This window comes from Acanthochromis polyacanthus, chromosome 1 (assembly GCF_021347895.1).
Source record: "Acanthochromis polyacanthus isolate Apoly-LR-REF ecotype Palm Island chromosome 1, KAUST_Apoly_ChrSc, whole genome shotgun sequence".
NCBI classification, from domain to species: Eukaryota; Metazoa; Chordata; class Actinopteri; family Pomacentridae; genus Acanthochromis; species Acanthochromis polyacanthus.
This window is the reverse complement of record NC_067113.1, coordinates 53287823-53313007: the sequence shown is the minus strand read 5'-3', so window position 1 is coordinate 53313007 and position 25185 is coordinate 53287823. Positions and strand designations below refer to the sequence as shown.

The 25185-nt window shown below is 40.2% G+C and overlaps 1 protein-coding gene across 1 annotated transcript in view; it reads right to left on the bottom strand.

Moving 5' to 3' along the window:
* Positions 1-269: 269 nt before the first annotated feature.
* Positions 270-25185, bottom strand: part of cacna2d1a (calcium channel, voltage-dependent, alpha 2/delta subunit 1a) — a 129362-nt gene continuing 104446 nt past the window's right edge. Inside the window, 17 exon segments of the mRNA XM_051949713.1 lie at positions 270-6278; positions 11240-11322; positions 12065-12155; positions 12157-12178; positions 12926-13008; positions 13010-13053; positions 14823-14878; positions 15348-15400; positions 16452-16568; positions 16570-16605; positions 20512-20583; positions 20682-20720; positions 20804-20871; positions 21264-21335; positions 22611-22729; positions 23754-23816; positions 23985-24069. Of these exon segments, the coding sequence (XP_051805673.1) occupies positions 6156-6278; positions 11240-11322; positions 12065-12155; positions 12157-12178; positions 12926-13008; positions 13010-13053; positions 14823-14878; positions 15348-15400; positions 16452-16568; positions 16570-16605; positions 20512-20583; positions 20682-20720; positions 20804-20871; positions 21264-21335; positions 22611-22729; positions 23754-23816; positions 23985-24069 (1226 nt within the window). The 3' untranslated portion in view covers positions 270-6155.

Here is a 25185-nt window from a genome sequence, read left to right as displayed (position 1 = left end):
CGGTGTTGTGGAGAGATGTGGCTGGACCTACGAGTCCTTCGTTTCTTTTCCTGGACATTGTTGATCTTGGCTGGACGTCAGGTTCTGATGTTGGCTAGACACTGGGAGAGCAGGCTCAGGGTGCTTCCTTCTCATTCTCACACACATTTGGATGGGAAATGTGTGTTGGCCATGTGACAGAAGCTAGTAATCTGATCTACTGTGGAAAAAAAAAAGGTATTTTGCAAGAAAAAGGACATCAGCCAGAAGTCTAAACGCGAAGCAGCATATAGTAATCATAAACTTTTATTCTGAATATACCTTATTTGCACATGAATAAACACTTTTTTTCCTCCCCAGGATTATAAACATTGTTCTTTTTTCTTTTTGTTGAGAACAACATTGGTTTTTGTACAATTTTTTACAGGACTGATTCTGGAGAATCAAGTTCCACTAAAGTGTAACATGTTAAAGCACAATCGAGGGAGACTGACAGCGAGGCCCACCAAGACCCTCCCAAAGCTGCTGAGGTGTGACTCGGTGGATGCCTCCATCAAAAAAGCCCGCCGTAAAACCGAAGGCAGGGCAAGATTTGATACTCTGTCAGTCACCTGCCAAAGAGTGGCAGCAAGGTAACAGACACACACAAAAAAGAAACCGACACACACACATTAAGCAGTCCTCAAGATTCCTGAAATAAAAAGGCCAACCCGCACGATCCATACGGAGAGCACCAACAGAATCAAAAACACTTCATATCACATCGAGAGTATATTATTCCTGAGGTGACAGCATCTGATTTTAGCACTTAAAGAGTAGGGTGGAACATCTGAATAACTATGGAGCTCAAGTTCAATCTCCAGTGTTTTTCTGTGCATTTCCAAAAGGATCCTCTTGGAGCATTTTAGGTGGTCTGTGTTTTCACTCATTTCATCTTTACAGTGTACTCCCCTGCCCAAAAGGACTTGAATGACCATACCAGCATTTAGACCGTAATAACTACACTTCATGTACACTTGACTAAAATTACTGCCAAAAAGGCCTATTATTTGATATTTGGATCTATTCTTTTCTGTTTCAGTTCTACTAGTATCCACTGATTTTCATACAGTATAAAATGTAATCAGAATACTCCTCAAATCTACTTGAGCTGTGGGATGCACCACATCCAATCTGCATTAATTTACTGTGTGGTGACATCTCTCAGTGACAATACAACTCATCAGTTATCAAACATCAATTACTACTAAATGAACCACTAATTTGAGGTTTACTGGGATGGATTACCATTGCCACTAAATTATCAGACTGTACACAAATGAATGAAAATTAATGGCTTCCTGAAAGAGGAGCAAGACTAGTGTCTGCAACCACACTAGTTGCTCTAAGAAACAGTACTATGAACAGTGATCTTTTGAGCTAATTGCTAATGTCAGCATGTAACATATTCACAATGACAACTGGCTGATACTATCAGGTATGCTTATCATGAGCACCACTGTTGTTTAGTTAGTTAGCTAGCATTTGCTGTTTGGAAAAAGTAGCATTTTTATCAGATGATTGTGCCAGAAGAAGAGTCAGAGAATTACAAGATATTTCAATTCATACTGAGAGGGACGTAAATGTGCACACCTAATTCCGTGTCATTCAACCCAGTGGCTAAAACCAACCAGCAGTCAGGAGGGCTGAAAAATGGGTCAAAGTGCCAAAAAATGCAGTTCCTCACATGGCCACTTGTGGCTGACTCAAAAAGTGAGTCTATCCCCAGAGACCCTATGTTAAAATGACCAACTTTACAGCAGAAATATACATGATTACAGTCTGGTGCAAAATTTAGTTTTGGTTTCTATAGTTATTCATCAGTTCATGACAACGGCACGGAGGGATAACTCCTTGATAAATCATCCATACAAATTGTATTAGGGCTTAAAATTATACATCATTAAGTGCCAGGACGCTTTGAGTAACTGATGCATGCCATCACATGACAGTCCATGTTTGCATGTTTGCATGGCCCACCTCAGTTCAATAATGTCCACCCCTTCAGTCATTTTTGGAGTAGCTGAGAGCGAGGTGGACTCAGGCACTGCCAAGATGGTGACTACACTGTCACCACGCTGAGTCAAAATGCTGGGTTGCGTTATACAATATATTTTCTGTTGATAGCAGAGTTGGCTGTGAAGATGGAGTCATCTGACTCTTCCTCCATGTCAGATTTGGCATCGCCAACCACATCCTTTCCCCAGTACTCGCTCTCAAGTTTGGTTAAAAAGCTCCTCTAGGGCATGACTGAGGACTCAGCATCCATCATTTCTGCCTCGCTCTGGTTGGCTTAAGGCTAATAAATGTCAGTTGTGACCATAGCAGTGACTGCTGACAGGCTAATGCCAGCTGAACACCCATAAGGCTCACCTTGACACATTAGCCCGATTTACACAAAAGTCAACTACCTAACTGTCAACAGTTGGACAGCCACAGAAACAGCTTATGTATCTACGAATGTGTAACGCACAAACCAGACTGTGGCCGTAACAACATTTGGCGATATGCTACTGTATGGAATGCCTGACAGCTGTTGAGCAGCTAACCAAGGTGGCCTGGATGCCTTGCAGAAGCAATGCAGTTCCTCCTGTGAAGAAAGCAAGAATGATTCAGGAGGAATAGTTGACTGATGATCTCATACCACCACGGTCAACTATCCCTCCTTGGAGTGAAGCCCTGAGGTCGATCTGTCTGTCAAGGGCAGACGTGTTGTCATTAGAGCTTTTGTTGCTGGTTACACTAGGTGACTCCAATAGCAAAACAGTGAGCACAGTAAGAGAAAGAACCACTATTCAGGAAACCTGCGCATGAACATCAAAGTCATAAAGATTCACAGTCTAGTGTAGCCCCAGATGGATTGAATTGGATTGAAATTTTAAAAAAATCAAGGGATCAAAAACACCTTTGGGAATCATGTTTGGTGCAATTTCTGTACTTTTAATGACAAACGATCCAAAAGTTGTGGAGACATTTCTGTCAGGCCCAAAGTGGTGGTCACTGCTGAACATTTCTGAAACACTACACTATGGTTTGCAAAGCAGTTTGCAGTAATCTAAAGGAATCATGATTTGTAGTCATTGAGCCAAATAGCTGGTATGGTTCTTTAAATTGTAGTGAATCACACATGGCTTGAACCGGTCAGACAGACAGGAGTGCTTTCAAACATCACGCTGGCCAATCAGGTTCGCCTTCCCAAGCCGACTCAGGGCAGAGCCAAATGCTGTCTCCCCAAGAGAACGGCAGTATTAGCTGATCACACCTTATTATATCACGAACAAATGCCTGACACTCAGGATATTATGCTTCCCAACATTACACACGAAAGCAGGAGTACACCGGATAGTTTTGTTAAGAAAGATTATCAGCCATTACCATGCAGCACAGGGAAACAATTTATGAGACTTACATCTTGCCTGGGTAACATTGCATAAATGTTATATTACGATAATAATAGGTTTCTCCACAAGAGAATAGGAGTCCTCATGTATATGGCACTTGATATTCTTGAGAGTTAGTAAAAGAGGAGCATAAATACCATGTTAGTTTCACCACATTGTTTTTGTTGAACGGTTATAGTTAAAGATAGAGGAAAACACAGAGTAAAGAGTGCACCTCAGACTAGTTGGAAAGTTACTGATGATGATTTAATGATAGTGGTTGAAGTTTCGCCACAAAAGACGCCTGCAGCTAGAAAACCTGGATTTGACATGGAAGAATGCTTCTCATATAAAAACTGACATTATTTAGCGTAATGTAATTATTTAGCTAAAACAAGAAATCTAAAGAGGGTGAAGCAAATGTTAGTGGTAATGTGATGCACATAGCTTCATTATGTGGTTTTCACTTCCCCACAGTATTAAGTAACTTCCTGCAAACATCCGTGAGTGTTTACAGATTACAAGCTTGCCCTCCCTGGTTTTGTTTTAGTGGTGTAACTAGCATCCTCAGATTTCATTCCCTGTTGATGTTTTGAATGCCAAACACAGATAAGCGTTGAATTTTCAAATGAAATAGAACATTTGATGCCAATGCTCGACATGTAGGAACTTTTTCAAATGGAACTGTGAACTAGAAGGATATTTGGTGGTTTCTGGGGGGGGGGGGGGGTAATTAGTTGGTAAAATCGTGGCTCTGGCACGTCTCTCCTTTGTGAGTGAACCGATAAAGTTTCACACAGAGAAGACTGTATGAGTGATTTTAACCTGGGATTGTCCGTTCTGAACAGCAGAAATAATGATCAAACTGCTTCAAGTGCAGCTGGTTTTAAGTAAAAATGACATTTTTAAATGATAATCAGAGCCATGTCTTTATATTCTACTAATCCTCAAGACTGTGTAAATACATACATTAACCATAAAAACACAGCAAACGTGGAAAATCTGTTTCCACATGTTGCATCTTCAGAACATCCTGAAATCCAGTAATTCCTTCAACTTTTAGCTGCTTTAAGAGTCCAGTTTTGGTCCAGTTTTGGTTCCTTATTGTTTATTGTTTTGGCAGATTTGACTAATTAGTGCATTTTTTAAAAAAACAAGGTAAATCTATTTAACTGACACTATTCCATTAAACCATTTACAGTAATATCAGCACATTTTCTCCATAATTTTGTTTAGTTTTGTAACTAATGCAAGAAGAAGGCACACAAAATGAAACTTATATTGCAGAATGGGATATATGGAGTCAAAAGGATCATAAGCACGGACTGACTGCAGTTCTATGGTGGTTTACACTTGGTGATATCACAGTAAATAAACTGCAAATTTACTTCTATGCAGAGAAAGAGGCAGTTCTTCAGCGAGGAGACCAAAACTGTAAAGACAAACAATAGCTGCACTTTGAAATGCAGTGCAGATAGTAGTCATTTAATTTAAAAAGTGACAGCAGTGAATACACATGTACCATTTTCCCTTTTTTTAGACCAACCTGTCGAGTACAAATTCTCCTACTACCCCTTGTTCAGCTTCTTTCATAAAATAAACAGTAAAACGCTGTCCTGACACTTCATTCAAATAATCAATAAATAGTAAAATAATTAAATACTACACTTCTTCCCATCCAGAAGCGACAGTCTAAAAAGGGTTCGTCTGAGTCACACAGTCCACATGGCACTAGAGATTTCATCCAATGAGCACGCAGAGGGCACCAGCCAGGCGTATCCTGATTGATCAATGCGTGCTATGGCAGCAAATTTTTCGCCGTAGCGATCCGACATCAGGGCAGAAAATCGAGACGCATTTACTGTTTCCGATCGGGGCGGATAGTTAGATGATCAGCTACGAAGTTAAAATCTGTACACTCATAAACAAGCGTTCTGTGGCAGTAGAAGGGTTGGCGTTTGTGCATAAACATAACAATGAACATGATTTCCACACTGCAAATACAGTATCTACACGAAAGAACGGTGGAGCGAAGTGAAGGCGATGCCCTCAGAGACACTGTGAAAATGTTCTGGGTGGTGGTATTGAAAAAAATCAGACTGAGACAACATTATTGTCAGCAACCCAGCTGAGGCAAACAAAGGGCAAGAGCTCGTGATGTAACAATTTGGCATCTCTTACTGAAATCTGAGCCAAATTCCCAACCAGAAAAACAATAAATACCTAATAACTAACCACTGCAAATCGATTCAAAGTAAAGTTTTTGCAAAGGGCAGCGCTGCTTCTGGCAGTGGTGGATAAAACTGCTCAACATCTTGAATAAACAGCAAGCCCCCCCCGTCGTGTTTTAAATCCTCTGATACTATAAGGCAGTCCAATCTCTGTCATCATTGACATCCAGCCAGATGAAGTTCAGAAGTCGCCAATCAAAATGAATCTCCAGATTCCTCTAATCTCAGCTGGCGGGGACCACTGAAAGGGCTAGGTCAAGGTCTTTTCTTATCATTCAAATCATTATCTTCTGATATACATTTCTTTCGTCACTTGTACCCTGGTGAAATCACTTTGAGAACCCCCTGAATATAAAGGTATCGAAGGAAGAAACTGGCAGAATGTGGGGCTCACAGGTTTTTTTGAGTTTGTTACAAGCGCTTCTCATCAGGCGTTCCTCATTTCGGTGGCAGCGCTGCATGCTGGTTGCCATGTTGGAGATACGGAGGGAGGGTGATAGAGGGTGCGATTGGGGTTGCTCAGACGTCATGATGGGACGGCGTGGTGTCTGGATTCGGTCACAACCCAGAGCAGCAGCAGCTGGAGGGCCACCATTAGCCACAGGGAAGGACTCAGGCCGGACACCCCGCCACAGTCAGGGTCCTCCTCCTGGTGCCGAGCAGGGAGGAAAGTAAGTTACTGCTTGTTAAAATCAACACAATCAACACATAACGACTGACCGTTTGCTAAACCTCTCTCCCCAATCATAGCTTAGCGACCAGCTTTAAAGCTCTGACTTCTTCCAGGAGCTGACGTGATATGTGATGTGTGGCGGTTTTAGTAAGTGCTACACTCAACATTTAATGAATTTGGAGGGCGGTGTGTGGTTTTTGGCCTTTTTGTGAAAACCAATAACACAGGAATCATAAGTGTAAGAAATTGATTGATCAGTTTGCTGTAATATAAGGCGTATTATTGTGTCCAACTAAGTGACAGACTACTGCCTCAGCAGATCATCAGCAGCAGGGCTGTGGCCAGTTCAAACAGAAGAACATGCCAGACCTCTGTGCTGCTTTTGGTGGTTATATTGAAAGAAAAGCCAAAACCAAGAATAATGGAATACAATTTTAAAGCCGAGAAGTTATCTTACAGTATTTTACTCCTCCAAATTGTTGAATTTGATACAAGAAGTAAGCTCCTCAAAGGTTAACAAGAATAAGTGAAAGTGACTGTTAAATGAAATTAATTGATTAAATTGATATTTTGCTGCATAAAGCTGTAATACTGGTTCTTCAGAATATCCAACTGTTATGTTGAAACCCGGCTCATACATTTAATATACCGTTTTTGTACATATTCTGCTACAAAGTGTAGAAATCTCTGACTGATAACAAATATATCTGCCGCATTCCAAGTGAAACCACAGATACATATTTGTGGTATTTACAGATATTAATCTGTGGTTTTCCTAGAAATGCACCTGACCACTGACTCAACTGCAGCAGTTTTAAACAGCAGTATGCGAGCTTCACTTCCAAAGCTTTTTCCCTCGTAATGTTAAAGATAAAATGTTCTGCTTAAAACAAACAGCTACTACATTTCTATATGAGAATCAATCTGATCTTGCTTTTTCCTCATCTATTTCTTTTTTTAAGCATTGGGATGTTGGTGACATTTGCTTAATTAGTTAGCTAGCTATAGCTGATGGTGTCCAATGTCAGTCATTGAAGACTTGTTTTGTGTATGTCTTGTTCCTTTAACATTCTAAGCATACATACCACGGCACTACAAAGTCTCATATGGTGAAAATATTCGTGTTTTGTTGTTGTTGTTGTTATAAACTTAAAACTGTAAAACAGAAGCACTTTATAAACCAGTAACCAATAGTCATCAAGCTCAAATTTTGTATAATCCTGCCTCCTCACTCCCCATTGCTTCTTGGTGCAAATAATAGAAAAATCTTAAGTATTGCGTGTTATGCAGCTGATGTGACTAACATTACCACAGAACTCTGTAAAGTTGAGGGACATTGAGAGATGGAGGAAACTTTATGACCGATTTAAACCAAAAAACAAAGACTGGTTTTGTTTCATGTCACTGGTAGTGTTTCAGCACAACCTAAACTTTATCTGTTGACATCTCTCCTGCTCTCTGTATTCACATGAACTGCATTTTAAAGAAGCTGAATTCCCAAAAAAGCTATTGTCATTTTTAAAAAATATATTTTTCTTTTTTTGTTGTCAGACAATGTGAAGTGATACAAAGTCCCAGTGTCACACAATCATTTACATCTGCTATGTAATTGTTTTGCTCCATGCTGTAAATCACAGATGCAGAGACAGTTTCCTTCCTTAAGAGGCTTTGGACAGAAGCAGCTCAGCTGCATTTAAAGCTACAGACACTAAAACAGCTAGTTCAGAACAGGACTACAAATTGAAGTTTTATCGTCACGGTGAATGATTGTTGTGAGCTGAAAAATTAGACACATTCTGAGGACATGTAAGTCTTAATTAATTTGCTGCAATAGATGCAGTATGAGTCCATTTAGTAGAATTGTGATGGTGGAGAGTCTGACAAGCGTTGAAAGTTAGCAGTACTAACTAAGAGGAGTAAGGTTTAGCAAACGGTCCATTGTAAGTATGACGGCATCAAACAAAAGGTCAGAAAATATAAAAAAGTATCAAAATGACTTTTTATACTTGACTGGGAAACGTTGAGTCATTATGTGTGAAAAACACTGATCTGATACTCTGCGTATGCTTAGCATCTGGAGGTAAAAGGGAAAGAATATCTTGCCTTGATATTTTTCTGGCGAAGAGAAAACAAGTTGAGAAACATTGAAAGAGACAGATGAAAATGTGGATGCAAATAAGAAGTGAGTGGTCTGTTTTTGCTAGCATCTGGATACATCAGTAATCAGTAGAGACCATTGAGTCTATAGCCGGAGACCGATAATGATAGATGGGGAAAGATACAAGAGCACGGTTTGAAGTTCATAGTCAGGTGAGACGGAGAAAATGACAGGATACAGAAAGAGACAGGGAGGTAAGTTGAAGAGGTGAAATCAGATGATGTTATAATATAAGAGAAAGTGACAGGTGAGAGGGATAAACGTGGGAAACAATGGAAAAACACATGAGGTAGTGGTACAAAGCAGAGATGTAAAAAAAAAAAAAATTGACAGGAGATGAGGTGAGGCAAACAAACTGAGGAGAGAAACATCACAGAGGGAAACGGGCGAAAGGCTGTTAGATCAAGTACAAGATAATGACAAAGTGTTAATGAGAAAGAGAGCTAGCGGTATGGGACTGACCCGAGACAGCACATGAACAGTGGCAGCAGTAACATGAGCAGAGAGGAAGCCAATGGGGAGCCTGCGCTCCTTCGGCACATGGCCTCATCCTAACCATCAACAGCCAATCACAAGGCAGGAAACAGAGAAAACAGAGAGAAAGAGAATCATGCAGCAAAACGGTCCACATAGTTAGAAAGCAAATATGAGCAGAAAAGGCAAGAAAAGTTAGATCAAGTCGACAAATAGTTGACAGATGCATTCGTTTGAGAGGCAAGAGTGAGAGGAGGAGTTAGTGTGTGGCGTTTGCATATGTGTGAGTGAGCGAGAGTTCATCTTTTAAGACTCTGACACTGGAAAAAGACTAGAGTGAAAACAAACAGAGCATCGGAGCACAGAGGTTTCACACGCAGAGATGCTGTGCAACTCATAAAGCTGTTTGTTTAGCTTAGACACTCATAATTCAAGCAACAACAGACTGCTTATCTTTGCATGGGAAACCTATGCGCATATAGCTTTTGAGGGATTTCGAAAAAACTAAACAAAAAAAGAAATGACATGCACCATGTAAAGATATTAGTAATGGAAAGGTGCCATGGGCAGGATTTCCTCACTGATATATTGTTTCTATTTTGGGAGAGCAGCTTAAGCATTTTGGACTTTAGCCAGTGACTAAAACTAGAATGAACTCCTTCTGCTCCTGGCTTTATTGGTCTCTTATGTTTTGCTGTTGCTACCTTTTATTTTCCAGGTAAAAAAGTCATGACAGAACAAACTGTTTCCTTTTAAATATTTATGTGTGCAATAAGTGAAAAAAAAAAAAACATTAAAAATGATTTTCACACAATTTAGAGATTGGGTGAATGATATGATCACAGTTACCTCATACATTTCCCTTCACAGCATCAGTTATTTTTAATTAATTAAAGCATTTTTCTCTAATGCCTGTTAAAGATATGTTGGTTTAACCTGCAGTTTTATGTCAGATCTTCTCAGTAAAAGCTGCTCTCTTTAATAATTTAAGATTAACAATGAATCAAATGATTGTGTGTAAGGTAAATAGGGGAAAAGAAACTGCTCCGTCTCTCCTTTTCCGCTCAGCATAGCGGGTTCTAACATCTCAAATAGCTGTAACAGTCCACTACTTACTGTCTTGGTTTACATTATCTGTTCTAATCTGTCCTGTTAACAGCGAAAAAGTTGTTATAGAAGGGCAGACAGATAAAGTCAGTGACTATCTTGGGAATATTGTTTAGCATTTAGCAGCTAAGGAGGCTAATATTTCTCTCAGCAGTAATGAGAGCTAAAACTGAGGAGAAAAGACATGGAATATTTGCCTCCCATTCACTCACTAGAGGCCACTAATACGAAGCAAATTGCACTCATCTTTTCCTTTCCTGTAAAAACCACAACAACCACAAAAACACTAAACTGGTTATCACCTCAGGCATGGTGCTGGCACCAGTTACAAACGTAACAGGTATAGAGCCGCATATTTCTCACTAGAAGAACAAACTATAATCCTAAACCCCTATAAGCAGTTTAAAGCCACAATACAGACTATAAGAAACACAGCATATTGTGGGAATGTGTAAGTTAAAGGCTAGCATCATTGTCCCGCCATTAAAGGACAAGTTCATCTGACTGTAATTACAATTCTGCATTCCATTCAGTTAATGTGTTGCTTAGATGCAGTTTTATAGTGTGCACGACAATTTCCACCTTATTATTTCAGCTGCAACAGTCTTGGGAGCATGTAAAGAACAAACAAGTAAGCTGACTTGCAAATCTTATAAGGTCAACGAGTACAAGGCTTTAGTGCTTTAATCAGTTTCTGTTTTGTTTTTCTGTCGCCTACAGAACGATAAAATTGCCTACAGTCAACAGGAAAAAAAAATACAGCACGGACTAAAGACCTCTCCACTGACATTCTATATCTGTCAGATCTATGCAAGTCAGAAAAAAAAGGGGTTTTAGATTGGTTCCCTAAACTTACTAAAAGACCGTCTCACTTGGTGATGCCATTTTCCAGATGACTGATTGGCCAGCTGGATGGTTTTTAAGCATTTTTCTGTTATCTTGAACCTTGAATATGCATGCTAAGAAAGAAACCACTGTTGTATTTCTGAAAAGCCTAAATTATCTGACTAATTCCAGATAATTCCAAATTCCTGCTTTGTATTACCGACCTCAAGTAACCAAATACAAATCGCCAAATAACGCGTAATGTTGGATGTAAATAACCACACATCAACAATACAGGAAACCCTACATAGTGCAACCAGTTTGCAAAAAATTGTGCAGTTCAGACTGTCCGGGGTCGACAAAAGCAACTTACGTGTTCATTGTTATCGAAACAAACCGCAGGCCCTTTCCTGTAGCGAGGGTTCAGAGCCATTTCACAGGGATTAGGCCCATTAGCTGGATGAGTAAAGTCAGGAACAATAATACAACTTGTGGGTGATTCGCATTTGAAGTAGCAGCCGCAAACTGTGCTTTGTCCAAAAGACATTTATCTCTGATTGCTGCAGGGGAAAATTGTAATATAACATCTTGATTACTAGAGAAGATCACTAATGCTCATTCGATTAATGTCCAAATCTAGGATATCCCGAATAATTGTGGAAACGATTAGTGAAACAACAAACAAATTGTCTCTTTTAGATTTCGAGCCCATTGCTCAATACCTCAGTGATGTGGCAGTCATTTCGAGCATTGTGTTCTCCAAGCAGCTTATCTGTAATTGACCACAGGCCTGTGTATTCGAGAGAACATCATAGATTTGTTTGTAAGCGATTCAACAGACTGATCCCACACCACCATCTGCCCTACAGACAGAGAAACCCCAGTGCAGACGAATCTGAATCATGAGCCAATTTGTAAATGTCAATTACTACGGAAATGCTCGCTGTGGGATTTAAAGACGCAAATGAGGGAAACGCTGATTACTGGGGAGTTATTAGCGATGGAAAACAAGCCTTTTAGGACATTCTGTTGTTTCCTGCAAGCTTCCTCTAAAGAGGAGAGGTGAAAATTCTGCTAATCGCTAGAAGCCGTAATCTAAGCATCTACTTGTGATTGTCCTGATAAAAGTTTCTGAAACATCTGTTCACTGAATCAAACGCTCTCTGCCAGATGACAGCTGCGTTCGGTAAAAGGATACACTGCTGCTCGTCCTGTATTAACGGCTTCGTGTCACATGATGTGCAGGTGCCTTTTGCATCAGTGATGATAAAGACCAGGTTTGTCTTGGGGCAGCTTTTCAGCATGGTAGAGCCTGCAGAGGAGCAGACAGACACCACGAGAGACACAAGAGCAGTTGTTGACCACATGGGCTGGAGTCCAGGAAAGATTACAGTTTCACTCAACATGCTCACAAGAGATGCACCAAGTTGAATATTTAACCAGAAAGAAGAAAAGAAGACAGAGCAACTCCAGTCTGCTGCTTCATGTAGTTTTCTCCAAAAGCTTCGGCAAAAAGTAGACTAATTATCCCTCGTACATGACTAAGCAATACTCCTGAACACAATGAAAGCACACTCAGTCAAGTTCCCTGACTGCTTTTATTCCTAACTAGACGTAAAACCTGCTGTGCCACCCCACTGTCCTCTGAGAACTTTACTGAAACCCACATGTCGTCGGTGCACAAATGATTTCTCTGCTTTTTATGGCGGTCGTTAAAAAGAAACGTGTGTGCGGCTAATGTGCAGGAACGCCGCGCGGCATGCGGGCAGGCACTCCATTAGCCGCACGAGGGGGCCTTAAAACACCGTACATTACACACATCACACACACAAGCATGCCAAGACGGTGGTCCACGCTAGTGACTTGACTTCACCTTCATGGCATGTGAATTTTTACAGCCCTCTCTTAGTGCCATCGCCGGGGACTTCATTTATATCTCATGGACGCAAGCGTATCACAGCGGCTCAAACTTGGACTGTTGCTACACTCTGTGCACGTGTGCATTAAAGGCCCACTGTGGAGCTGAGAAGGGTTTTAAGTGTGCTGTGGATAGTTTTACCTGGAGCAGTTTTCACAGGTCGACCGAGCCTCTAAAGACAGGTTGTCGGTCTCAAAGAAGTATTGAGTTTGCTCCGTGATGCAGAACCTCCTTCCGCATGTCATTGGATACATCATCGTCCATTTCAGCTGTAGAAGGACATGCAGACATATTCAGGCCTTTATCTAATAACACAAACTCAGTATTGACATATTATCATCTCAGTAAATTGGTTGCAGACATTTAGAGCTGTGTTTTTGGTCACCTACGTTTTCACAGTCGTTGCTAACTTTGCAGCATGCAGTGGAGATCGGACTGATTATTGGATCTGAAGGATTATTGGATCAGATATTCTGTATTTTTTCTGAATATTTTCATTTCCAGATCAAATAAATAATTTAAAAGCACAATGTCCAGCCCACAACAGCTTCTGATTAGCTACACATCATGACTGATAGTCAAGAAACCATGAAAGTCAAATGTTAAAAGTTATCTTTTAAAATAAACATATGCAAAAAATTGATGCTCAGTCGATGTATGATTTCTGACGGATAAGTCCCAATAACTGGATTTTTAGTAGGATTGCAATCATGTGATCAGCAGCAGGCAGCTGACGTAGTGTTCACTTGTTGTCATAGTTACAGTGACGCCATGCCGCTATCTCGCAATGATATGGAAATCTTCAACAAATCTGTGATCCAGACCCACAAGTCGCATCACTGCCAGAATCTAATCAGTTGGTCCTTGTGTCATTTCCTGACCTTCTCAGAAAATTTCATCCAAATCCGTTAGTCCGTTTTTGAGTAATGTTGAGAACAGACAGACAGACAGACAGATAGACAAACGTACGCCGATCGTCACATAACTCTGCTGCGTTCCTTGGAAGTGTAACAAAGGTTACTCTAATTTTTCCACCAAGATTTTCATTTCATATCAGTCATTGGTCTGGTGATTGCAAATCATTGATATTAGCTCTGACAAACTGAAAAAAACCACACAAACAAACAAACAAAAAAAAACATACATTCAACTTCCTAGTATGCAGAGGAACTATCAAACCTATCAGACATTTTTTGAGGGAGATGCTTTGGAAACTTGCAGTAAGATTGACAATTTTAAAGCCAAAGCAATGCATTAAAAGATCTGACATGCGACTAATACAGTAAGGCAGAGGGAGACGACAGTCAGCTTTAACTGCTGGTGAATTTATCAGAATGTTTTTTAGATTATTTCTTTAAAATAGTAATTTGATCTATTGGTAATGTGGAAAAACTACACACAAAAAAAACATTTCAAAAAACAAAATAAACTTGTCTTACTAATCCTAGTAGTATTGAGCTGTGGTGATAGTTTTGGATACTTCTTGTAACTAATGTATTACAAAGAAGGTGAATAAAACTGGTTGGTACCGATTTAGAAAATAAAACAACATTTCTTTGAGAAAGGTTGTGCAGTTTCTCTGGGTAATGAATTCAGCGTCACATAGTGTTTCTGGAGGCAGCAGAAATTTAGCAGACAGAAGTATCAAAACTTCGGGAAATTAAAGCAAAACTATGTCCATATGGCCAGAAGGAGCTTCAGTTTAAAAGAACATCTCCATCACACGTCTTTTAGAAAAAACACACAAACAGGCCTGTTATTTAGCTTTGGTTTTGAAGCGGTTGGTAATCTGTATTTCTAATACCCACATTTGTGTACGCACAAAGTATACACAACTCCACACTCGCATGGTCTGGCTCACATGTGTGACATCTGAAATCCTCTCAAGATGAGCTGTTCCTACCGTGTTAGAGACCTTTAAAGGCCTTTTTTAAATGAACTAAAAATAAGCATCAATCACTATTTTGATTCCACGGGGACGACATCCGGGCTCAGCTGGATAAATGCTGCAATTGTTGTGAAATAAACGAGAAGTCACCTGCATCCATGTAACTGGGGAACGTGATGCTGACCAGCAACTGTTGCAGGATTGACCTAAGAGCAAAACAAATCCCAAAAGATGAAACATGTCTGGATTCAATGGAACAACACACAGTGAAACTAAACTAGCAGCATGTGTGGCTTGAGTTGCACTCTAATTTTGGCATTTAATTAAAAACGCCTTAATGTGTGCTTTGATTACTGTGAATACGGCCACATCGTCAGGGGCCTGAAAATGCAGTTTATTGTAAAACAAGCTGTTAATGGCATCAAGACAGTGAGGACTGAGCATAAATCAAGGGAAGATTTTGTGGAATGCTGACTGTCTTGGGAGCAATTCAGCTATTAAACAGATGCTATATGTCCTTTGGAGGAGCAAATCCTTGCCTGCTTTCCATTAGAACCTGGCTTCAACGACTTACAGTGATGGTTTTTACTGTATATTTCAGTTCTTCATCATTTGGGGGAAAAAAGGAGGACACTAATGCCAACCATGTTAAAAAAAAAAAAACAACAGACTCACCAGGTTGCAGCTGTCGCCCACCATCCTAGGTTCAAAATATCTGCTATTGTGGGCTGAGAGGGACAAACAAAACGCGAATTAATATCAGAAAAGCACCAAATCTAATCGCTAATGAAGTTTAAGAAAGCGTTTTTGAGCTGGTTGAGCCACTCTGAACATCCTGTTTGTGTTTACAGTGGCTGCAGACTGTCCAATTTCACCAGGCACAAAGACCAAAAGGTCCAGCCAGAGATTTTATTCTCTCCCCTCTCGGAGGAAATTAAAACACAATCCTCCTCAACAGATGCGAGGATAAATATGTAAACAAAGAGCAGTGAGAAAACAAAGTAGCACACGGTTTGAATAAAAGGCCCAACATGCTGTTTTGATTATGGTTAGCATGCCGAGGGCCTTGTTTTGGTGAATCAGTGCTGTATTCTTTCTCTTCACTTGATGGCGGCTTGAGTCATCAAGGGTCCTAACTAACCGTGTTAGAGGCATCGCTGGCTGTCGACAGCGTCTTTGATCAGAACATATCTGCATCTTTCATCTCACCTTAGTCACTCAAGTCAAGCGTATTGTACATGTTTATGGTCAGTAAATGACGTGGCTTTTCAGTGAGCGGGAGGGGGGATGTTTGAACTGTGAAATACCGAGGCCATACTTTTATCTTTTTATTAGGTATCAGCTTATTTACCACCCCTGTAATCTGAGCCCTTCCAGCATCAAGGGTAAATCATCTGTCTGCAGACAATTTGCATCATTTCGCTGCGAGTTGTACATTTTGCAAGTGATGAAAAACAGCGCCTGTTTCTACATCACTCGCTGTGTTAGCCAAGCGTGCTGGACCACCTAATCCTGTTACTGTTACTGCAACTCCCACTCTAACGCTTTCACCATACCCTCTGCTTCCCTTCTCATCTGCTCTGTCCAGATTTATGGCTCCCTGGTGAGTGATGCTTTTTGTGTGTGTGGAAGTGTGTGAGAAGGCAGGTAGAAATGGCTGCATGTGTACACGCATAGGGGAAGTGTATGGATATCCAAAGGTGTGAACATGTAAGTGTGTGTGTGTGTGTGTGTGTGTGTGTGTGTGTGTGTGGATGGTTTCTGGCTTATGTAACTCACCACGTAGACGGATCGCAGGCCTGCAGCCGCCTTGTTCTCTGTCTCGGGGTCACACAGCGACTGGTAGTCGTAGGTGCTCTTGGAGGTGAACAGGGACGAGTTGACCAGGTTTTTCAATGAGGATGGGATCGATTACGCCGAAGAAACGCCCAATCTGACGTCGGGAGGGGAGAGGAGGGTTGGAAGTGTTTATGTAGCAGGGTTCAGGTACTCGGGAGAAACAAGAATCCAAACAGGAACAGAGACTTGAGCAATATCATGGTATAAATAATAGGACACATGCCTGCTCTGGAGCCCAGAGGCAAAACCTACCAGCCTGTGCCTGACCTCACCACTTCATAAGGGGAAATGATTTCAGTAACAAGGGCCCACTGAGAAATGTTTGAACTCTCTGTAGGAGCACAAACCTTTAAAATTACACATTATAAACGCAGGTGAATGGGGATTTCCTCAATATTTCTCATTTACAGCGCGCTTAAACGCCGTTATACCTTCAGTTTACAAGAGTTAATTCCTTGCACAACACATACTAACAGTCGAGAATGTGTGCAGAGAATGTTCACACACACACACACAGTAAATCACCTCAAACCAGGATGATAGACTTCAGTATAATCTGATTAACACAATCCACCAGGCAGCCATAAATTTCCACCTAGAGGAAGCAGTTTGTCTCGGCATCTCAGAGGTGTGACATGACCGTGTGTATGGAAGTGTTTAACTACTTGTGCATCCAGGAGGGAGTGTGTACAGTGAGTAGAATCCATCTGTGTGGAGTGGGGTGTGTGTGAGTTATAGGAAATGCAAACTATCCTTTTCTTTTTACTCCGTAAGGTCACTGTTAACAAGCCGTCCTCCACATATCCATTCCTCTTTAGACTAACGGCCAAAGGATATATAAATCTTCCAGTCTATACGGTAAAGGGAGCCTTCTCTTCTTTCCCTGTGCAATAACACAAATAATGAATTAACAGTCACAGCCCTGTTGGCCGCAGACTCCCCGAGGGTTTTTTTTTGGGAGAAAGAAAAGGAATGAGCTGGAGAGAGAAAGACATAAAGAGGGAGAGAAGGCGAGAAGCTTGCAGAGGGAGAGAGAGAGAAAGAAACTTTGCTCCTGAAGGAAATATGATTGAGGGCACACAGCCTTTTCCAAACAAGGTCCCTGGGTTTTAGTGCTGCTGCCAAACTTCAGAGGGCAACTGATTTATCCAGCGCACACCCAGCCCTGATTGGGAAGGAGCTGAGGCCGCATGAAAAAACATTTACTCAGTCGACAGCAGGGGCCCAGTGTTAGAATTTTACCAGAAGACAACGGTGTAGTGGGTAGAAATACGAGTGGGTTTGTGTTTGTGTAACAGTTATTAATACAAAACAATGATAAAATGTGTTTATTTGGATTTATTTGATTATTTGTAGTTAGCGATGCGAAAGGAAAATTGAGAGTCACTCAAAATTCGCAACAAATATGACTGCTCACAATTAAGTATCACTAGTGTAAGAGCCATAATTGAAAAATAGCAATTTTGATCAGAAGTTAATAGTTTTAAAGTTAGTATATAGTTAGTTAGTTAGTAGATAGTTTTGAACTGCATAGGTTTTAGTTTGCCTGATTACAAAATGTATGTGTATGCCCCTTTACTTTTGTGTGGAGTCCTTACGACAGGTTTGCATATGAGCATGAGAGCTGTGACGAAGAAGGGGAGCATAATTTCTTCTACCGGATGAACATGCGGAATGTATCTTTGTTTATTTTTGTTTTTTCTTGAGTAAACAGTTAAACTGAAGTACACCTCATGTTTTTATTCGTGTACGATTAATAACCCTTGACGCAGCTCAGTGGCCTTCAAAGAAGAGGAAAGAGGAAAGGCCACAACAACTAGAATCCTTCGGACTGAACTGTGTCTTGTTAAGGATGTGAATAATGCATGATTGATTTCGGTGCTTTGATCAAAACTATACTGGTTCCACAAGGTCAGTGAGTGCTTTACAGAGAACAATAAGTGTTCTGGGTGTGGAAACTCATTCTTGGCACTTTGACAAAAATGATTTTCAGTTAAGGTCAAAAAAATTAAGAATACTTCTCAAACAAAAGTATTTTAACCCCTTTTTCTTTTCCGCAATACTAAGTTCTGCACCTCTATGGAATCAACACAACCACGGTTACACGTAGAAAGAATTCAAAAATGTCTTCTGTGTAGTAAAACCCAGATGAAATGCCACAAATTATTGGAAACATTTTAAAAATAGTTTTTAAATAAGTTTTTTTATTTATTTATTTATTTATTTTTTACAAAATCTAAAAAAAAAACACGGAAATCACTTCTATCACTAACACTTCTCCAAGTGCCCACAGTTATTAACATTACCAGAAAAAAATAATGGTGTCTTTGCATACCATAGATATTTCACTACTTGCGTTGTTTTGTGTCCTATCTGCTCTGTGAGAACACACCCTGCAGTGCAGCCCGGCTCAGCTGAAAAGCCTGTGAATGTTTTCCACGTGACTGTTGGTTACACTTGAGTCACTTAGTTGTTCTGAGGAGTGTAGAATTTGCTGCTCTTGTGTGGTTACCGCGAACGATTTTGGCAAACATTGAAATGAGACGCGGAGAATGATTTTGATGATAAATCACAAATTTATGCTTAGATTTGGTTATTTTAGGTGAAAAAATGTGCGTGTGCTGATGACATCCATTCGTTGATGAAATGTTGTGAAATAGAAACCCTGAAAAAAACTAGTACATGGACCTTAAAATTGTCATAACGAAAAAGTTTACATTTTGGATTTAGCCCCATCTGGCCGTAAGGTTGCAAATTACAACCAAAAGACTACCCTTTTCCGTTCCATACGTGTCAGTGAACCTACAGTGGCCACAAAAAAAAGCAAAAACAATGCTAAGGCCCTCTCTAGAAACAGCATTTTTTTCCCCATTCTGTACACTAGATATTTTCTGTTCAAACATTATGGTAGAAGAAAGTCCTCTGTAGAATAGGACTATCTGTAGATGTAAAGGGCTCATTAAAGTAAGACAAAAATGTATTTATTATACACCAATGAAAACATAATTATGACATTTATGTTCCATTTCTTCCATAAATACTACTAATCTGACACACTTGATCTTTAACAAATAAATCACAAGGAAATATGTGATATCCCATGATGCTGCTACAGTACAATTAAATTATTATACTGTCTTGATATAAATCAGCATGAGAACCACAAAAAAGTATTTTCTCTATAAACAAAGAAATATTTAATCGATGATGTCAAGATATTTGGACCAGATATAGCCGCACAAGACAAGGAAACATAAGTTAACCCTTTAAACTGCAGTCAATTCCAGCCATTTCAGTACAAAAAATCGCTAATATTCTATTTTTAAATAAAAAAAAATTTTTATACCGACTTCAAGACATGTTTTGAACAAAATAGTTTACTGGCTTGTGTCATCTGGATGTAAAAGGTTGGATTATGGCCGTTTTTTGTGGAATCTTTTTTTCTGTGTGTAATAATGAACCCGGAAATGTGAGTCGCGCTGTGTGCGTTGAAGCCGTGTATAGAGAACGGATGGATGAATATTCGTTTTTGTCGGACAAATGTGTTTTTCTCACCCGCTGTGGTAATCGCATCTGAAAGTGGTTTATACCGGCGGATTCATGAGAATCTAAGCTTTCCATCGGCGTATAGTGTTTGTATAATCGTGTTTGCAGCCGTCGGACATTCTTGAAATTCCTATGCAAATTAGTAGATGTACCACCGGCGGTACACTGAAGTTTAAGGGGTTAATAAAATAAATATAGGTTCAGTTTGTAATAAGGGATCTTATATAACAAAGTTAGAACTAATAGCAACATAATTCTGTTAAGTCACTAACAGAATGAATTATAGAATCATAGATCATTCTGCTCTACGAGGCATTAGAGAACTCGGAAATATTAGAAAGCGTGGCGAGAAAATTATGACACTTGATTTATTTTTGTTACACCTTACATCACTTTTTATCTGCCTTGTTCAACAGTTTTATGCATGAGAGTAAAATGAAATGTAAAGGCCCACCTGACTTATATATTCCTCTCGATTGGACATCACCAGGAAGCCGCCGTCATCCAGAATGACACAATCTACGTACTGGAATCACACAGAAAAGGTTACACCGATGTTCCGTTCCCACAATCTTATCCTCAAGTAACCGCAAAAAATGACAAATATGCGATAAAACTTCTTACCTCATTGTTTCTCTGACAGCCGCAGATCTCATCATTGCACTTTAAACACAGAAGGGCAGCAAAAGTTACAGCGTGGATCCAGTGTGTGTCCGCACGCGTCATGCAAGATAGAATCTACTCACGTTCGTCCTGTACGTTGTGTTGATGAAGCTCGCCATCCACGCACTGATGTCCAACTTCACGCCGACCACTGGGATAAAAAACACAAAGATCGTAGATCATATCAGACCTCTGAGTCAACTTTACACTCTGAACTTAGAAAATGCAAACTTGGCTAAAGATCACAGGAGACGAGACAACTTGATGTGTGGTTTGTGTATGTGTGTTTGTGTGCGTATGTCAAAGAATGAGGGAGAAATAGACAAATGAGAAGTAGTGGCCATTAAATAAAAGCCTGCGACTGTCTGGAGAGGCAGAAGCATGAATATAGTGAAGGTTATAAGGTTTTAAATTTAGGACTGTAAATAAGATGCATGGCTGTGAGTGTGTTTATGTTTAGGGGGCAGAGAAAAAGATACAACGTGAGAAATTAGATTTAAAAATGTAAATACTCTTTGTGTTGGTCTGTGTGTGTGTCCTTACCAGCTGGTTTCAGTACGATACCATCAATCTTGAGGTTTACGGCTTTACTCACGAGGACCGAGTCGTCACTTGCTGCACGAACAAAGGAAACAGTGTATGGAAAATGCACCTTCACTCATTTTTACAACAAGGCTAATAATGTTATTGGCCCTTTCATTACAAATTGCTAAACTGCTGCTGATTGTGTCCCCCGCACAGGTGTGACGTTCTTTTAAATCACTCTGGCTATATACTAGATTAGTACGAGCACCTAGCTAAAACTAATGCAGCCTAATACAGCAGTCCTGCAGTAAATGTCACCTCCATGAAGTTCACGATGTTCAATTTTTGTCGAAACTAATTTAGAGAGAGCCGTCAAATCAACTCTATTATAATTTTTGGAGACTGCAGTTTATGGTGCCGTTGAATTGCCGTATTGTGTTACACTGACAGGTGTTTCAATTATTTTGACTACCGATTTAAGAAAGTGAGGCTAAGCTAAAGAACAGAAACACCTTTGTGGAGAATTCAATAAGGTTTAAGAGCACCACAAACTTAATTTGGCAAGAGTATAAATATATGTAGAAGGTGTGATCAGAAAGTTCAGATTCTGTTCCTGCATGGACATGCACGTGGAACAGGTGTGAAAAGGATCTTTAGGCATGATGTTGTACGATCAACAGTGCTGGAATTGTGTTGTGTGCATATTTGTGACCAGCACCATAAAAAGAATCTGCAGGGATCTCCGTCTATAGACCTGAGATGGCATAAGCTTGAATGGTGGGTCTGCAGCTATGAGAGACTATACAGTAATATTTAGTGGAAGAGCCCACAGTCTCCAAAACTGAAGAAGGCACGTCTGATCAGGAGGGCATCAAAGAGGATGTTTGTTGCTCCTTTTACCATTATTGAGGTTGTTCGTTGTGTATTAGTTCCCCAGGGACAAACTGTAAATGTTAGTTCTACTGTAACATCATGTGGTGCAATAGTAATCATGCACTCAGTCTTTACAGTCCTGCACACAGTGCAGTGAAAATTTGTGGGTAGCACCAACACGACTATTGTCCCACTTTCTTGTCACATTTGGCTCCCTGTAACTCGATTTCCTTTACCCCTAAAGGCTAAATTGAAGTTGAAGGATTTTGCCTCAGTGCAGAAGATCCAGATGGTGCTCGATATGTTACAGAATGGGATTTCAGGGATGTTACAAGTCCAGAGAAGGAAAAGATAACTTCAAGAGAATGGCAGCCAAATATAAAAAATTAGGTGGTTTTTGGAATTTAAAGACACAGTCTTAGAACTTTTTGATCGCACCTCATATAGACTCTATTCATTATATGTATGTGCAACATAGTGGCTGTTACTCACTGGCATTCTCTTTGGCAAGGTAGGGTGTTGGAGTGAAGATGTACAGATCATTGTCCAAACTGCGCTTATAGAAACTGGACTCGTACGTCTCTGCATTTTCTTTCCAGTAAAATCCAGCACTGTCAAACACACACACAAACAGAAATGCAGGCAAATGTCAACATGAACAAACCTCTCCTCATAAAAACAAACCACACACATATAGATAAATATATAACTATATATATTTACAGTCTGTTGACGTCATAATCTCTATAAGGAGGTTCCTCAAGTATTTGTTCGGCCCAATGCATTTTCTCTTCATGAGCTTCCTCTTGGAAATATCCTGAACAAACAGGTTTCTTAAGTGCGCTCTTACGCAGACAATATATTTATTTACATCTCTTTCTTTCAAGATAATCCTGCTTAATTGTCTTGAGCTTGAACACTGCATTTATACTCATGTCCTCTGTCTAACTTCTGCTTTTAAGCACAATCTTAACTCATTAATCTCACAGCGACTGCAATATAGCACAAGTCTCTAAATCCTCAAACATTCATAACATCTTACATGCTACTGAAGTCAGTGCATGTTCCAACATGTAGAAATGATTTTGGGCTTTAGCTAGTGCTTCGGGATTACACTTTGGGTGTTTGGGCTCATGATCAGGGGTGAGAAGTATACATATCTTGAGTGAAACTACAGTAGAATCAATTCTTTTTGCACTGAAAGTAACCATTTGATCTGAACCTGATGCCTCTTGAATGCCTCTCTGCGGTGGTGTTCTAGCCCTGTTTGGCTGGCAGGATCCCAGGAGCCCCAGATTTTTTTCTTGCAACGATACACCCAATCTGGCCTGGGAAAGCACGAAATTCCCCAAGAGAAGTTGAGAGAATTGACTGGGGATTTAAAATTAAGGGCCTGTGGGCTACTTTTCTTAGCCTATACCACTACAGACATGCTGCAGTGGATGGATGAAGGTTTAAAATCCAGCAGATCTGCTGTTATGCCATTACTTACAAAACATAAAGCACTACATGGGGGAGTTACAGCTTTCTTAGCAGACCACATCATTTTTCTCTACCAGATAATCCCAAACATTTATTTACATCCGCTTTCCCATGCTCTTAAATCAACCCCCTCCTTCATCATTTGACAAATACCTTTTGGGGTAGACCCGTGTAATCCCTCCATCGGTGGCAACAAATCTGGCAAGGACACCATGTCTGACGAACAGAGAAAATAAAGCTGTGAAAAACACAGTTACAAAAATCTGGAATGTGCTTTGTGCCGGCTTGACATTTACTGGTGATGCTGAAATACTTGAACCATCTGTATTTAATTGTCGCGCTTGACATTCATTACCAAACACCAAATATTGGGGCTTCACTTACTGCAACTCGTTAGCTCTCCAGAACTTGATGAGCTCTGAGGTGATGCCGGCATCCAGGAGCAACCGGTTCACCAGCTCCTCATTACCTGAAGAGAGAAATATCAACATGCTAACTTTTGAAGAACATGTGTTTTAATCTGCTGGTTCAGAATTTGTCAGAGTGACAGACTGATGTCTCAACACGAACAATGTGAAAGAAGCAAAGAAGGGAAATAAGATAGTAATCACAAACCAATAAATTAAACAGAAGTAAAGTTAAAATCCACAAAGTGGTGAAAGATTTGGATGTAATGCAATATTTACATCACAATCTAAGGATCCAAAATCAAATGGAAATTGAGTGCAATGTGGGAATAAGCTTTAGGTGACATATTACTAAACTTGAGTGAGCACACTACAGGAACAAAACTAATCTGACAGATGAGTAGTTGTTTTTTTTTTTAAGAAAGACGGTCTTTCAAAAGAAGATTCTTCAAATTAAAAACCAACTCAATCTCATGACGACAGTGAAGCCATGAGATATGCATTCTAATTTACAACAACCTCTTAACGGACACGCTTCATGTTGTGGTGGAGTTGGCAGGTTGGTAAAAGGTATTAAAAAATATTTTCGCAGACATCCAACAACCACATGACAACCATAACAGGCGATAAAAGCCCATTTTTCGGCAGTGCCCGCCTCTTTGAACCCTTTCGACGACCCGCTTCAGTCCATTAACATCGAGACTCGTCCATGCACCCCCTATCCCCTCCACCTCCTCCAACCTTTATGACACACCACACACATCAGAGAAAACAGCTGGTGTAACACTTTATTTCCCTCAGTCCCCACCTTCCACCCTCCTCCCTGTGCGGTGGTTTTCATTAGGGATTCTTTATTGAAGGCAGCCCAGGAATTCCTAATGTACTTCAACTTCTTCGCCACTGCAGTGGCTTAACCAAGCAAAGCGTGTAACGATGCTCAAGCCGCCGATGGTCCACATGGGCCAAACTCTCGTCTCCCTCTCTCTCTGTGGACTCCATTAAACTAGCAGCTAATAACGGTGAAAGTAATATTTCAATTGGGTGAAAAGTTTTATGGGATTGATCATGTCGAGATGTTTGAAGTGAGTTCCTAAATGCACACCATCAAATTATACTGTGAAACACAATAAAGGAGCTCTATAATGAATATCTGGGGACCTTTTGTTTTACCCTGGAGT